The sequence below is a fragment of the Cyanistes caeruleus genome, chromosome 1 (genome assembly GCF_971803275.1).
Source record: "Cyanistes caeruleus chromosome 1, bCyaCae1.hap1.1, whole genome shotgun sequence".
NCBI lineage: Eukaryota > Metazoa > Chordata > Aves > Passeriformes > Paridae > Cyanistes > Cyanistes caeruleus.
The window spans coordinates 132,549,009-132,565,347 of NC_141701.1; the positions used below are offsets into that span (position 1 = coordinate 132,549,009).

The window sequence follows — 16,339 nt, forward strand, 5'->3', positions numbered from 1 at the left end:
TAGCTCATCTGAAGTCAATAGCAAGAAGATTTTACCTGCAATTCTCACTATGTTCCAGAATAGCAACCAGACAAGAGGAAAAGGCCTCAAGCTGTGCCAGGGGAGGTTCAGGTTGGACATCAGGAAGAATTCCTCCACAAAAAGGCTGGTAAGGCATTGGAACTGGCTCCCTAGGGAGGTGGTGGAGTCACCACCCCTGGAAGCATTCAAGAAGCAGCTGGACATTGCACTTAGTGCTACAGTCTACTTGACGTGGTGGTGTTCAGTCAAAGGTTGGACTTGGTGACCTTGGAGGTCTTTTCCAACCTTACTGATTCCGTGAAAAGGAGGCTTCAGTGAAAGGCTTTAGTCAAAAAACAAAATGAAGAAAAGAACATGTTGCTTACTTTTTTTAGGTAAATGCCATGTAAACTAATCTACATGGCAATTTCTCTGGTCAAAGAAACATTGAATGTGATACTGTAAGTAATTTTTAGCTTTACTTTTATTTGTTCATTATTTAGCAAGACTGTTTTGCAGCAGAAAATCCATTTTAAAATTGTATCATTACCTTGTACATTGTTGCTTTATGGAAGTGCAACCCAAGATTGTAGCAAACAGTGCTGTATTTTTTTCATTTCACATGTACAAAATGATATAAAAAGAGGTCCTTGATTAATATATGATAATATCCTTAGGCCACAATAAAAACAAATATAATACACTTTTATAGTGTAAGTATTTCTTTTAGAAGGAATACTTTCTATGAGATACACTCCTCTGATCAAGGATTTCAAAATCACATCCTTAAGTATCCAATGCATTTTCGATGAATTAATAGCTATGGTCTTCAGCGAGCTGCCCTGACAGTAAAAAAGAGACACAGAACTTAATCTAATCTTAGTTTCCCATATTTCATCACACTATTCTGTTAGCTAATGGAGATATATTTCCCAAAACTGCCAATATGTTCCTCATAATTTATAAAACAGTACTGAAAGAATGTTGGACACATACAACTGCTAGTCTGAACACATATAGCACAATTGTTTTGTGATTCAGTGTTGTAAATGTAGTTTATATTTTAAAATTTTCACAATTTCAGCTGCATATAAAACAGAAGTAGTAAGTTAAATTAGAGCACCTTGTATGAAATTGAAGGAATACAAAGATTACACCTTTTAAAATCTAAAGAAATACAACTGTTCTGTCTCAAGTCAGCTATGCACCTGTCATATAAAAGGAAACTCATTTACGTGTAATGAAGACATGCATAAATATCACAAATTCAAGGCACAACATGGAATTTGAAAGTTAGGGACATAGCAAATCCTTGCTTTTTTATCAAATTACCTGATACACATTTTTCTGGCATATCTACAAATTTCAAAAAAGCTGTATTATCATAGAATTGTTGAAGATAAAAATGGAAACTTCCTATTCAAATATGTCTCTTGCCAACTCTAACTGAAAACCTTCCAAGACACTGCATGCATTGATAAGCACTACTATGTCATTCTGTAACCTAACTGATCTCATTGGCAGGACCTTTCTTCTGATATTCATTGGCTATTTACCTTGTTTCAAATTCATCATAGCTACACTTCCATACTTAGAAAAGCTCTTCCATGTGTTTATCATACAACAAATTACTCATATTAATGACTCAATCTTTCCGACTTCTTTATCACTTCAGCTGGTTTTGTTATTGTCCTCTGAGCTTTCAGATGGTTAACCAATTCTTCATCCCTGAGCTAGCCAAAATATAAGACTGCACTCCAGAAGTTACCTCAGCAATCACAAATATTCTGACATACAGCTGCCTGATGCAGCTCTTCCATAGATGTATACACTTTTTTTGACATAAGTGAAGCCAGAAGCAAGACAGGTTTGTTGCCAACATTTTCAAGGTTTCGTACCACATTACTACATTTCCGTCTTTCTCTCTCTCACTAAGTATCCAAGTTTTCTCAAATGCATCACCTTTTCTCTGATCTAGGCTGTTAGATCAAAATCTTATTTGTTGGACCTCTCCCACTCAGGTATCATATAGTGTAATATCATCTGTAACTTCCATCAATATACTGTTGATCCTTCTTGCAGATTATTGAAGACATGAAATAGAATTAGGTCAACACATTATAAACAATTAATAGGGAGGAAGCAATTAAAATTGCCCAATGGGATGAATCAAAGCACAATTTATATTTTAAGATGATATTTTAAATATATTTTATCCCACTGAACTATTCAAAAGAAGTCAAATATCTCACCATAGCTACAGTTTTTCAGTGTGATACTGATTTTCTGCATACATAATTTAAATGTAGAATAGGAAACATGCTGACAATCAGCTTTGCTCTTCAAAGGAATCCCATTCCAGCCACTGATTAGAGAAAGGTAGGCACATCCTGTCTACTCCTCAGCACAAATTTTAACCAGTTAATATTATATATATTATTCTAAGTATCTTTAAAATTACAAATGAAAATACAGGGAGGTCTAAATTTGCACTGACAATCAAGAATTCAGTTCCTTTCAAAAGTCCTTCTGGAATTCTTCAGTGTGATACTGTAATTCAAAAAATGTTGAACAACATCCTAGAGCACTTATAATTCGAAAGGTATTACTTAATATAAAGCTTAAATACCATTCAATTCACCTAGTCTATGAAAAACATCCTTCCCTAATTTATACTCTGATTTCCAGAAGACTCACTTTCAGTACAACTTATCAACTCTCCTTCTGTTCTTGATAATGACTACAGGTCATAACAGAACTTTCAGAACAGAAGGCACAGTAGCCAACTATTCTAATTCTTAAAGCTACTTGTCAACCTATTGAAAGTAAGAAAATATTTCTTTGAAGAAATGAACAATTAAAAACCGAAGTGAATCTGAGGATGAAAAGGTAGGTCTGAAAATATATTAATTGTAAAAATAATACAGTCCATGATATTTTAGGCACAGTTGTTTATTCTTGTTCCATGTTTTAAAACTTGGACTCAGAAAAATCAGAGGAAGTTTTGGATTTTTACCCTCCTTTTCCTTTCCACTAAAAGCACCATGGTTACACAGCTTGATTCAATCGTCCTTTTCCACAATCACTTCTCCATGAAGCACCCTTCTTCTCTGCCGCAGCATGTGGAAGTAGAGTTGTGGAAATACTTGATCAAAGCATAAAAGAAAGCAAATTAGATGGAAAAATTCAACGGATCACATAATGGAAAACCACAATTTTACAGAATTATGAACTGAATAAAAATTATGGCACGCAGTGGTTGAGTTGATTAAGGTGAATAATAGCAAGTCATGAACATTTCAGTGATTTAAAAAAACAATAATTACTCAAAGCTCAGACAAGGCCCCCTGAATAAATACCCTGTGTTCAAGGTACTTCACTCCAACAGTTTCCTGGTAGAAACAGGATTTAACCACATTCTGGTAGTTGAAGACTTTGAATCTGTCCTAAGCATTTTTGAATTAAGACTTGGAGGAAGATACAAATTTACTTTATTTTTTCAAGTCTGAAGAAAGGAGATCCCTCTTTCCTGTCCCTCTGTCATCTATTATATTACTGTCCTGCTGACAGAGTTGATCCTTATATTTAATGGCTAGAAAACTGGATTTACTCCTGAAGAGTTGTTACATAAACAGATGTAAAACTGTAAGTAAGTTATCACACCTTAGAATATTGTTTATTGACATAAATCTCCCTTGTTGGCCTTCATGTTTCTTGGGACAAAAAATTTCAGTGTGTGTGCATATTGTAAAAGGCCATATTGAAGGTTGCCTCCTCAAATGAATACCTTCCATGAATGCAAATCATAGACCTTTTAACTTCAGTTTTCCAATTTCTCTCCCTAATCTGCTGTCTCAATGTCAGATTTTGTACAGATTATAAAATAAAAATGATTATATATTCTATTATTAATTTTATCTAAAATATTACATTTGCCTAGTTTGTTCTAGCCCTATTAATGGTGTAATATCTGGTATATCAGGTTGCTTTCTCCTTGTCTTCAATGCTTAGGTACAAGTGGAAATAACACTGGAAGTGAAAGACAGATACTCCACTGCCACCTCCATGGCTTCTGGTATGCATCAGTACAAGGACAAACTGATTAAACCAGGGATTGCAGATGTTCAGAGAGGTTTGGGGGGGTTGACTTCTGCAAAAATGAAATCTTAGAGAATACTGCTTCAAGTTTTTCCTGAACATGCTTGAATGGAGACTTTTCCAAGGTAAATGGTTATTAGTAGCAAAACACCTCAGCAAATCTCTGGCACAACTTGCAGAACCATTTTTAAGTCAATACTTTGAAGTGTGAGAGGCACTAACTAGAAAGTCTCAGCAACACAGTTACAGACATTTCTGTGTGTAAGCAAAAAGTTTTCTTACTTTATCCAAGTCTGAGAATTAATTTTAGCATTTTTATTGAAATTTTTAAGACATATTTTGTTCCTAAGCAGATCACAGGACAGAAAATTTCAGCCTAACCAATTAAAGCATTGTAAAGCTTGGATCAACAGAAAGCAGGCCTTTACAGTAGAAAGTGTTCAGCAAATTTTAATATAGGCAGTGTTCATTGCATCACTGAAGATTGATTATTATGTTGTTAAAATGTTTCTACAGTTAAACAGTACTTACATGGCACATAGGAGAACATGACAATAATAAGGAAGTAATAGTAGTCAAAGGAGACATTGTATTTGTTGGGGAGTCTCAGTGAAAACATTCCTGTTTTCTTCACATAGGGTAAAGCAGCATATATGGTTAGCAGTTCACCTGCAACTCCAGCAGGATACAAAATGATAAAAAAGTTGTACCTGCATTGTAAAATAAAAAAAAACAACAAAAACATTGTGAGAAACGCCCTACAAACTTAAAATTTTCTCTTATTATTATTAGTTGCACAGCAACGTATTAAAGTAGTTCCTGCACCAGAATCAAGGAGCACATCCTGACTTGACATAAAATACCAGTTTCAGTTACTTTTAATAAAGTTGCTTAGATTGACAAGAGAATGCAGTCCTCAGTGCTTTCTTTAAAAAACAGTTAAGTACCAGAATGTTTTTATGTTTTTCTAATAAAACAATCCTCAAATTTTTAGTCTCCAACAATGATTTTTTTAAGATGTACTATTCTTACTCCTATTGTCACTGACAGAATTCAGACCAGGACTGAATCTCAAATTCAGATGATCCTACATATTTTCATCACAACCCACAGATACTGGGTCAACTGTATGTACTACAATTTGAAGATAATGATGTTGAAAAACATCAGAAGCCTGTTTTACTCACTACGGCATGGGAATACTACACTTACCACTAACGTAAATTGGAATAAAAAAAGGAAAGAAAATGACAGTGCCAGAAACTTATCAGATCCATTTTAAAGTGAGATGATGTTCAAATAAAAGGCAAAGCATCTAATTGAAAGAAAATGTGGTTTGAATGCCAAAGGCCACATGGGCAGTGACAAATGAAAATTGTATTCAATACACTTTGTGCTGTCCTTTCACACAGTGCACTATGGATATGCAGGTTCTCCTAAGGAACAATTCTCCAGTTCACACAGGGAACAGCAGTGAGCTGTCACACAGAGAGAAAGGTACAGTGGGCACTCCCTGACCAAAAGAAATGGGATCCAAACAGCAGCAACTAAGCAAAAAACCCTCCTAGATGCAGAAGGGTTTAGAAGACTCACAGATGAGGGGAATCACAGAATAGTTGAGGTTGGAAGGGTCCACAGTCAGTCATCTGACCCTGCTCATGCAGGGTTATCCTAAAGCACATGGCACAGGATTGTGCCCAGGTGGTTTTTTGGGTATCTCCAGTGAGAGAGACACTGGATTGTCTCTCTGGACAATCTGTTTCAGTGCAAGGTCACCTGTACAGTAAAGATGTTCTCCCTCATATTCAGGTGGAACTTGCTGTGCATCAGTTTCTGCTTTTTGCCTCTTGTCCTGCTGTTAGGCAGCACCAAGAAGAATGTAGATTAGACGAGAAGGAACTGATACTTTACATATTGTTTGTCTCTGTGCAGTTATAAGGTAAAGATCAGAAATTCCATCTCTCTTGATACTGAATTCACGCCCAGTTGTGCTGTTTGTTTATCCATAAATCTTGATGGGATATTTTAGACTTTATGAAAAAATAATGTATTTTCAAACGTTTTGTTTACATTAATATTTGACCGTAAATCTCCTCAGTGAGAATGTCAATTTTCCCTGTTGTCTATATTAAGGAAACAAAATTCTGTTTTTCAAGGCACACTGACCTGATGGCAAAAATATTATTGTCAATGTTATATGCTCTCAGTGCATTTCTCTTTTTGAAGTCTGTATGAAAAACAACTGATGATCGACAATCTGACTATCTTTAAGTTTGTAATTAAGGCTTAAACAAGTCTGTCACTTAAACACTAGCAAAAAGGTAATGTTTTGTAAGACTGGACATAAATATCAGACATGTCAAAGAAGTGCATTAGAAGCATCAAACCTGCATTATCTATAAAACAAAAATAAAGGAAAATAACAAACAAACTCTTTTAAATAAAAAAGACAGTTGCCTGTACTGACTGCAGGTTAGATATTTTTCTTCTAACAGAGTAAGTCTGCTTTATATGTATTTTTCAAATAATGAATACATAGAATACTATTCTAGTTAAGCCTCTTGATAAACACACACAGTCTCTCTAGTGTATGTGATCTAGTGGCTAACCTTAAGTATGCTTCAAAATGAAAATAGTTTTGATATGGAACACGATTTTTGGTGGGCTAAACTATGTCAGTACTTAATTTCACTACATGGATATAATCTTACAAAAGCTCTGATAAAGCAGAACTTCTTATAAAGTAATAATACAGATTGAATGACAATAACTCCCACATTTTCAAAGAACTAATATCCACAAAGACTAGCACAGGTGCTTAATTTTGGGCACTGTATTCAAGAGCATTGTGAAGAGTCATACTGCAAATTAAAAGATGACTCCAAAGATAGAGAAAAAAAAAAAAAAATTAGAGTAAGTGGAAGCAGAGTTCAAACTGAGACACAGCAAAGAAAAAACCATAACCCAAAAACCACAGCTAAAATATTTTAACATTTTAAACCAAGCAAAAATGATCCCAAATACAGAAAGCAACTGACTTGCACTTTGCTGACCCATAACCAAAGCTCAAACATCTGCTCTCCTGTGTATTAGTTCAGCATGCGTGAAACCAACATGCACAGAATCATGAGAAACTCAAGTGCAAGACATCTCCACCTGGCCCATTTAATGAAGTATGGCAAATGGTTGAGCAGGTTGAATGTGTAGAAGGAATATCGAGTAATCTCTGTCACAGTCCATACGACCAGAAAAAGAATAACGCTCTCCTCATTCTGGATCTGCAGAAGTATAAAGAACCAACATTTCTACATCCTCAGGCTTCTTTTCTGTGCAAACTGCAACAGACTTCTCTTTAAGATACATAGAGCAGAACTATTGTCTTGTAAAGAAAGAAAATTTAGGCACAAAAGTGATATGCTGAAGCCATTACCATGTAAAGTTCATTATCATATGTGTTTACTAAGATACAGACATTTGTCAACTGAGTGATCTTCATCCATTATGCAAATATCAAATATAAAACCCTGTAATTATGCTTATTTCTCCTCTTTATTCTTTACCTACATTCTACTAGACTATCTAACTATCCCTCTTTCATTGGTGGTTGACCTACTAGTTTACATTCTTTTTCCTCAAAACAGCAAGAACAACAAAATGCTACAGAAAGTATGTTCTTCTCATAATCACTTTTTAATCATTCTGCATTTTACTACTCCATTTTCTAGACTTTCTCTTACTTTTTATTTTGCTTCTTCTTCAATGCCTAATACACATCTCCATGAAACTTTAGACAAGACAAATTGCTTTTTATAAGCTACTAACCCAACTTGGTCACAGAAGACCAAGTTTGGCAGACTTCAGGGAGCTCTAAGACAGTTTAAGGAGTTGGAGCACAGATGGCTCACTAAATGAAGAGCAGTTCATTTAGTAGATCAGGAGCTTTGGGTAAACTCATTCAACAATCCCATGTAAGATTTAAGTTATGAGTCATTAAACTGCCTCATCGGTAGGTAGCACATCTCTGCTGTTCCAAAACACTACTTCTTTTTCACTCTGAGTGAACAAATAAACAAAAGTCCCCATATACAAAGAAGGCACCTGGGGGATCTATTACAAACACTACCTTCTGTGAGAAAGAACTACACACAAGTAATTTTCTTTCCTTTAAGAGGGGAGGAATTTTGTAATACACTTCTACGCCTGAAGGCTAAAAAGCTCCAGGGAAGTCTGTGAAATAGAATAAAGCAACACAAGTTCTGTTAAAGTTACAAAAAAGGAAAATGATTTTTCAAAATAAAATGCAGCATGGTGACAAAGCTTAATATATCTCCAAGATGCTGAAAATCTACAACTCTGTCAAAGATCAAGAAGAATTATAAGTGCTCATAAAATCGCACCCTCAATGTGTCAGTCAAAGAAGGTGCACTTTTAGCAGAAGGATCTCGCCAACATCATAAAGAAAATGGAAACATAAAAATAGCACCAAAATCACAAACCAACAGCAGCAACTGAAGTGCAAAGACATCTAAACAAATAAGCAAAGGTAAAGACAGAATTAGGCTGTTCTTTGCCTCATACAATTAGAGACAAACATTGATAACTCAAACTTGGATTAATGTCACAGTGCTAAATCCAAGCAGAAGAGCTTTAAATAAGTATGCAGAGAATTCCTATCTGCTGCCTTGCAAATCTGCAGTCAAGTGGGGAGGTCTGGCTCTGGCTATTATCACTGACATGCCTCTCACCACCTAAAGTGACCCTGAACATTCATGCCTGCTAAGCAATAACAGCGTGAAATACAATCAGACATACATTTAAATGAATTTCTTCTTGGGCACAGCTTGGTCTACAGTAGTGTCGATAGAGGAAATAAAAGAAATTGCTGGATATACTAAAGATTTAGTATATCTATCCACTGTAGATAATAAAAAATGGAAAAATGCACTACTATAGTCCAGCTCATGTGTAGACATTCAATATAAAAGTCTTGTTAATCTTTGAGACGTGTTGCCTTACAGAAAAATATAAAAAATTAGCTTACCAAAAAAAAAAATCCAAAAAACCAAACCAAAATCAAAAGAACATAAAACAAAAAACAAAACACCACCAACAAGAAAAAAGAAAAACAAAAACCACAAAAAAACCCTATGAAAAGCCTAGTTAATTTATTCCATGTTAAGAAAATTGACAGTAAAGGAAAAGATGCAGTGTAGAAAACAAGTCCTCCAGTGAAAAGAAATGAAGAGTTGATAACTGAGGCAGGTGCCAGGATAATTCATCTGCAGAGAGGCCTATGCCATCTGCTGGTGAGACAGTTTAATGGCTCAGCTTTTCAAGTTCTGAAGAAATTCAGGAGCACAAAATCTATAATTTAATTTTTTACATGCCTTTCATAGAAAGCACTCCTCACAAACTGAGGTAATGTCCTACCTACTAGCTGTGAACTGCTTGTTTCATTCTGCTAATGGATCACTAGCCTTACAACAGCCACCTACAGCCAGGCAAATAAACCATTATCATTTACACAGGTCCTTAAGCCCCACTGTGACATACTGGATGTCGTTGAATGTTAATACTACTATACCATTAAAATTTTGAAAAGGTTTCAAAAAAAATTTCAAAATTTTCAAACATGTTTGTCCATGTGAATTCAATTTAAGACATAAATTTAAAGACATACATTTACATTTTATTTAGATAAATTCAGCAAATGCTAACAAAAACTTTTGAAAGGGAATGTTTAACACTAGGGTAGTTTTGCTTGTAAATAATAGTAGTCACTGATTTCATTTAGGCAGACCACACTGAAGACACTGCTGATTCACAGCTAAGACCCAGAACTCAGTCTCCTGGCAAGAATCATACAAATTTCTATTTTGTAACCCTAACTTCCAAAATTGCATTCAAATATGTAAGCATTCTCTACAGGAATATCATTAATCTTAGATTGGTCTTTTTTGTGAAATGAGAACTGTAGTAATATCTTCTCTTTAAAAGCAATCAAAACATAATTGGCTCACACACATACCTGTTTTATACTATGTGCAATGAACCACACCATGAAGATTCTTGAACTCACTTGGACCCCAGTCACAAGCACAGATGTGCGAACTATTCCTTAAAAAGAGAAACATGTTATCACTGTTCCACAATTCTTTATTTTAACTAGTTACAGGAGAAACTAAAACAAAGAACTCACCAACTGCACAGTGGATTACCTGTAAATAAAAATAAGTCAGAGGTTACTGATGGGCAGCATGTTACTAGTGACCCTACAAACATGGCATTCTGATATTAATATAAACCTAGGCTCAATTCTGGTTTTTGTCTCCCACTAAAAGTCTTAAAAAGAAATACATGGCAGAGCCCTGGCAATCAGCGTTGGGATGCTCAATATTTGAGCTGTGAACTACATGAAATAGATTTGTTCTGCAAATTAATTGTAAATACCTGACATTTTGATACTTACAAAGCATTTTATTCAACTAGTAAGCTTCTCTTCCTTTACCTTATTCAAAGAAGAATTTTACAGGACCGTGTAGAGGAAGTCATATAAGGAATGCTAATCACACAGCAATTTTAAAATGTTCTGCATTCACTACAGATTAATATCATTATTATACTTTTTTCAGTGACAGCTATGAAACTTTAGATACAATATATTTTCTGGTCAGTAATGTTTAGCAAATGAAGTACTTTTCATTATTTTGGCATGTTTGAATAGAATTACTTATTGTGAAAGTTTAACAGCACAAAAGCCTATATACAGCTGGTGACATGATTTTAAGAGTTGTTTGAACTACAGGTGTTGTAGGCAGATTGAGAAAAGTTAAAATGTAAATAGACATTCTTTGTTGTGCCTGGGAAAGAACTGCGATTGCTCCATTAACCCAGCATTAAAACTTCATTCCACAGATGTACCAGAAATGAGACCACTAGTGCATAGTTTGCAAAAGTATTACTTAAAGAATACTTTGCACATCTTGCACAGACCCCATTGCAATGGGTTATATGAGGTACGTGAATCCCATCTTGAAACAAGCAGAAGCAGGAAAGGCACAGAAGGATAGTAAGTCCAGTATAAAGAATATAAGGTAAGCTATAATCTCTGAGATGGTGACATCTACTACACTAGGGGGCTGACCTGCTGGCTGTGGTACCTTTGGGATTTTGCCTTTTGCATTAAATATTCTCAAATCAAAGCAGTTCCCAGGCACTGATTTAAAGAAATATTAAGTTTGAAAAACGTGTGTCCATTTGTTTCAAGTAATCGCTTTGCCCCACCCCCAAAACTTCATTAAATAATAAAGTAAAAAAGACTTTAAGTACTCATATAATATTTTTATTTTAAATTCAGGATAATAATGTGTTTTGCCTATAATATGCAGCATCCAGTAAAGCAAACTAATGTTTAAAATTTACCTCAAGCAAAGCAAATGTCTGGAAAAATTTAAGCGTCTTTTGAACGCTTCTGAATAAGCCTCTATGTGTTCCTTTCTGTATATAAAACCGCACCATGGCAATACCTAATACCAGCCACCTATAAAAGAAAGAGAATGGATACATTTCAAATTAGAATTCTAAAAATATCCATCCATCGTAAATAATTTAGTAGAGTATTTTTCTTCACAGATGATTTTGATTCTTTACTTGTCAGTATTCTTAGATCATCACAAATATCTTTAGACATAAATAGTATAAAATATTATGTAAATATTACACTCATCTCTTTACTTGGAAAAGAATGGAGAATAACTTGTTGCCCTCTGAGGATTGACTTAATTGAGGGAACCCCCCAAAACCACCCATCAGACTTTTCTCTAGCAGTGACTAAATATTTTTACTATTAAGTTCTCATGCATCTTTAAATATTGTTATTTGAAACCACATTATGAGCTTGACACTGAAGTCACTGTTTGGGTTGCAAGTTTGTAAAAGTAAACAACTGGAATTTATGCACATCAGTTTTACATTTTTCATGGCCCCTCAACTCACTGATTTCAGGACTGACCAGTGATCTTAATGCTCCTGTTTGTGATTGTCCAAATGAAGTTACCCCTCCAATTATGTTTTCCAAAGTGTTGAGAAATGTTTTAAAAGTTGGCTTAAAAATCAAAGTGCTGAAAGATGGGTGTTCTACGCTCCTGGCTTCCAGAAGCAGATATATTTAACTAGCTTATTTGAGGGGGTTGGATAAATTAATTTTGGTTTTTTTAGGAAAATGAACAATTATGCCAACTAATAACCCTTCCAATGCAAAAGAAAGAAAAAGTAACAGTATCTTTTAATCATAGTAGAATTTGACTTAAAAATAGTTAAAACTTAAATTGAGATTTAGAATGGAAATTGAGATAAAAAAATAAATGTCTAAACTGTGGGTTGATCCCATAACCAGCCTAGACTCTGTAAAATAATCCAAGGCATGAGGAATTCCTTCCATGTAATAAACCCATTTTTATATAATAAGGATATTCCAAGCAGTGTACTATATGTTTCTTAATCATGGCATTGATTGGGCAGGAATAGACCTTCAAGATCATCTAGTTCCAACCTCCTCTGCCATAAGCAGGGGCACCTTCTACTAGACAAGGTCACTCAGGGCCCCATCCAACCTGGCTTTGAACACTTCCAGGAATGGGGCATCCACAGCTTCTGCAACCTCTGCAAGTGCTTCACCACCCTCTGAGTAAAGAATTTCTTCCCAATAGCTAATCTAAGCCTGCCCTCTTTCAGTTTACAGCCATTATACCTTATTCTATCACTGCAGTCCCTTGTGAAAAGTCCCTCTCCTGCTCTCTTGTGGGCTCCCTTCAGGAACTGAAAGGTCACAATTATGTCACCCTGGAGCCTTTCATTATCCAGACTGAAAAAACCCAACTCTCTCAGCCTTTCAGATCTATACCTCATTCTTAAAATATTGCATTAGCAAGAAGACTGAAAACTTCAGGTTTCAATCCAAGAAGACTAAGAAAGTATAAGAGTTCTTTAACATAGACATAGGCATATCAGGAGCTATGGATGGCTACTTTGAGAGGTAAAAGAAAATATAAAATGCCAAAAAATTTAGTTTAATGTCTTCTCTGATGTTGCTGGGAAAAATTACTCAGTCCTTTCACTCTTCAGAAAGCCATAGCAAGTATATTCTACAGCAGCATAAGCTCTGGCTAACGAAGGGCCCAAGTGACAAAGCAGAAAAGTCCCAGAAATACTCAGAGGCAGATTCAGAGAGATTATAAACATTCAGAGAAATATTTACATAAACATTTGGATAAATATTTAACTCATCTTCTTGTCCTTCCTGAGCATAAGGCATAGGCTAGCACTGGAAACAGGGTACCTGGAATTAGCAATCTTTGGTCAGATCCATTCTGCTGTAAGAGCGTGACAGCCGCTCGGATCCTGACAGCTCCCTGCTCACCTCGGGCAGCACGGACTTCGGTATCAGCCCCTTAACAACGCCTACGCACGGCGGCTACCGCTATGCACTCACTTGGTGTGCCCCATTCCAGCACTTCATGACAGCATTTCAAACTCACATAGAGTTACTCTGGCTTCCCCACACTGCAGGAATGATTCCCCTCTTTGATCCCTTCTGCTTTAAGCCCATGAATCTGATCTGTCAGCGCTCCAAAATTTTCCCCCGCAAGTGTTATTTAGTTTTTACAACGGATTTTAAATATGAGTGCCCTTATTTCAGGTTGTCTCCCAGTACTGTGGAAATGAGAAATTACTGGAATATCTGTGGTAGTCTTTCACAGTGGAGTGGCCTGTTTTATACTGCAGTGCTTGACAAGAAGAAGGTGACAGCGAGTTTACATCCAGCTGGCAGCACAAATGTGGCAGCAACAGCCCTGTCCCAGACTTAGACTGAGAAGTCAAAATACATTTAACCTAACAATGCATTTTCTGCATCTCTTTCCACAACCAAAGCATTGCAGAGAGAAGTAATCTTGGACTACACTCAGAATCAAAGATGGCAAATGTATTTTTCTTAAATTATTTTTTATGTGGGCATAAATTTCTGTAGATAGATTTATTTAGCTGTCAGTGGCTTTGACTCTAGATCTCAGGAAAGCCCTTGCACTGATTATTAAAAATCATCAGGAAATGAAAAACACTTTCTGTAATAAAGGCAGCATCTCCAGTTGAAAGTTGGGACTTTCAGCAAGACTGAGTATTGATCTGTCATTTTAGCCCCTTAAATCTGTTTAGAAACAAAGATAAGGTGCAGGTTTTCTTATTAGAATGGTTGTTAACATGTAATTATATATTCATTTGTTAAAACTTCAGAAACATTTTTCTGTATTGCACTGTGTGGACAACTGGACAAATATACTGTTGTAGTTAAATAGTTATCCTGTGTAGTGTCTCTGTTAAGTATAGCTGTATTTCAAATAAGTATTTTTCTCTTAAATTGTACCCATAAATGATTATAATAATTTATTCCTATCTTTTTTTTTTTCTCTGTTGCCACATAAAAAATCCAATTTTTCATATCTTAATTTCTTTTGATATTAATGGAAAACGCGAGAGAAGGAAGTGGGAGATACTGAAGCAGCACCTAAGGTCAAAAGTAATATGGTTCGATAATCTTTTAGAGACATATAAAAGTCAGTGGCAAGAGTCAGTGTTCATTAGCAAATTCACACATGGAGCACTAGACTGGTAATTCAATGAGGTAACATTAACCTCACGTAAAAGCACTTTTCAAAAAGTGCTGCAGTAGTATGTGAACAGACTTGAATACATATTCAAGATGCACAGTTGCTAGTGAGAATAAAGCCATGATGATCGCATTCCTGGCTTTCTCCATCAGTGCTTGAGCTCCTGCTTCAACTGCGGTGTGTTAGTTTTACTCCACGGGATTCAAAGGGCAGTGAGATCACCCATTAGTAACCAAAGTAAAACTGTTCTCATTATGAATATCACACTAGAAGTTATAAATTTTTTAATTCCTAGCTTTCTTTTAAGCATGTGGAAATGAATAGGTTGGGTTTTTTTCCCCCAAGTGTTAGCGAACAGGGAAAATTTTCAAAGTGCTTCGAGCGCTAACAACATAAACCTGACTGCACTTATGCTCTGTTATTCAACATAAACACCCTCTCCCAGCAAAGCCTCGCAGCACGGAGCAGAAGCCCAGATGAACCTCCCGGGCTACTGCAGCTCTTCCGCGGGCCGCGCTGGTTTGGACAGCTCTGCCTGCCGGGACCCGGGGCAGGCTCTGCCCGCTCACAGCCAGGGCGCAGCGGCCCGAGCGCGCTGCCCCACACGGCACCCCGGCCCTGAAGCCCCCGGGCACCGAGGAGCGCTGTCGGCTCCCCGAGGACGGCCGGCAGCCCCCTCCGCATCCGGCGAGGCCGTGCCGAGGGACGCGGCTCCCCCGCCCGGCATTCCGGTCCCGGCTATACTTAACCTCCGCGGCGGGCGCGGGGTGACGCGCCGGCGGCCGGCAGCGCTGCACCGTATTAGGCAATGGCCGGCGGGCGAGGAGAGCCCCGCTCCCGGCGGCTCCCCCGCTCCCGGCGGCTCCCCCGCTCCCCGGCTCTCCCGCCCGGCCCCGCCGGGCCCCCCGCTCCGCGCCCCGCCGAGGCGCCGCGCTGCCGCCCGCGCCCGCTCACCCCGCGGTCATGGCGACGTTGTAGAAGATGAGCCAGGTCGTGGCCAGGGCGCCCAGCTTCTTCTTCTTCTTGCCATTTTCCTTCTCCTCCACCGCGCCGTTGCCGCCTCCGTCCTCCTCGCTGGACGCCATGGTTCCCCGGCCGGGAGCGCGGCGCACACGGGGGAGGAGGGGCTCCCTCCGCGGCGGGGCTGGGGCCGCGCTGACAGCCGGACCGAGCGCTGTCTCTCACCCCATCTGTCTTCCCCGAGGGCCGCTGCCGCCGCCAGCGGCTCACATGGCCCTGCGCGCTCCTCCCTCCGCGCCGCGGGTCCCCCCGGGTCAGCCGAGCCTGCGGGGGCGGGTGAGCCTCCACCGACGGGCACATCCTGGTGGGATGGTAGCCGGCCTTGCTGCCGACCGTCAGGCAGCAGCAGGCGCAGCCCAGCTCAGAAAAAGTGACAGAAAATAGCGCAGCTCTTGGAAACACAGAATTACGCGTCTGAGGTTGAACACCTGTGAGTCCGGCCAGACTGGTGGGAATGTGCCCAGGCCCCCGCCTCAGAGGCCAAACAGCCACCTGCCAGGGTGACCTCGAGAGTCTGGTAGGGCTCCAGAAATACCACCCTCAATACATGAGGAAGA

General features: G+C 38.1%; 1 protein-coding gene across 2 annotated transcripts; it reads right to left on the reverse strand.

The window, feature by feature from the left end:
- Positions 1 to 466: 466 nt before the first annotated feature.
- Positions 467 to 15,982, reverse strand: HACD1 (3-hydroxyacyl-CoA dehydratase 1). Of its 2 annotated transcripts, none has more exons than XM_086860087.1 (7): positions 15,717 to 15,982; positions 11,521 to 11,638; positions 10,298 to 10,316; positions 10,127 to 10,209; positions 7,255 to 7,376; positions 4,630 to 4,808; positions 467 to 3,145 (listed from the first exon to the last, which is right to left on the reverse strand). In XM_086860087.1, the coding sequence occupies exons 1-7, from the start codon at positions 15,845 to 15,847 to the stop codon at positions 3,063 to 3,065; spliced, it is 735 nt and encodes a 244-aa protein (XP_086716213.1). In that variant the 5' UTR covers positions 15,848 to 15,982; the 3' UTR covers positions 467 to 3,062. The 2 variants fall into 2 exon arrangements, with proteins under 2 accessions (XP_086716213.1, XP_086716204.1); XM_086860078.1 differs by having other exon boundaries at positions 10,127 to 10,215.
- Positions 15,983 to 16,339: the final 357 nt, after the last annotated feature.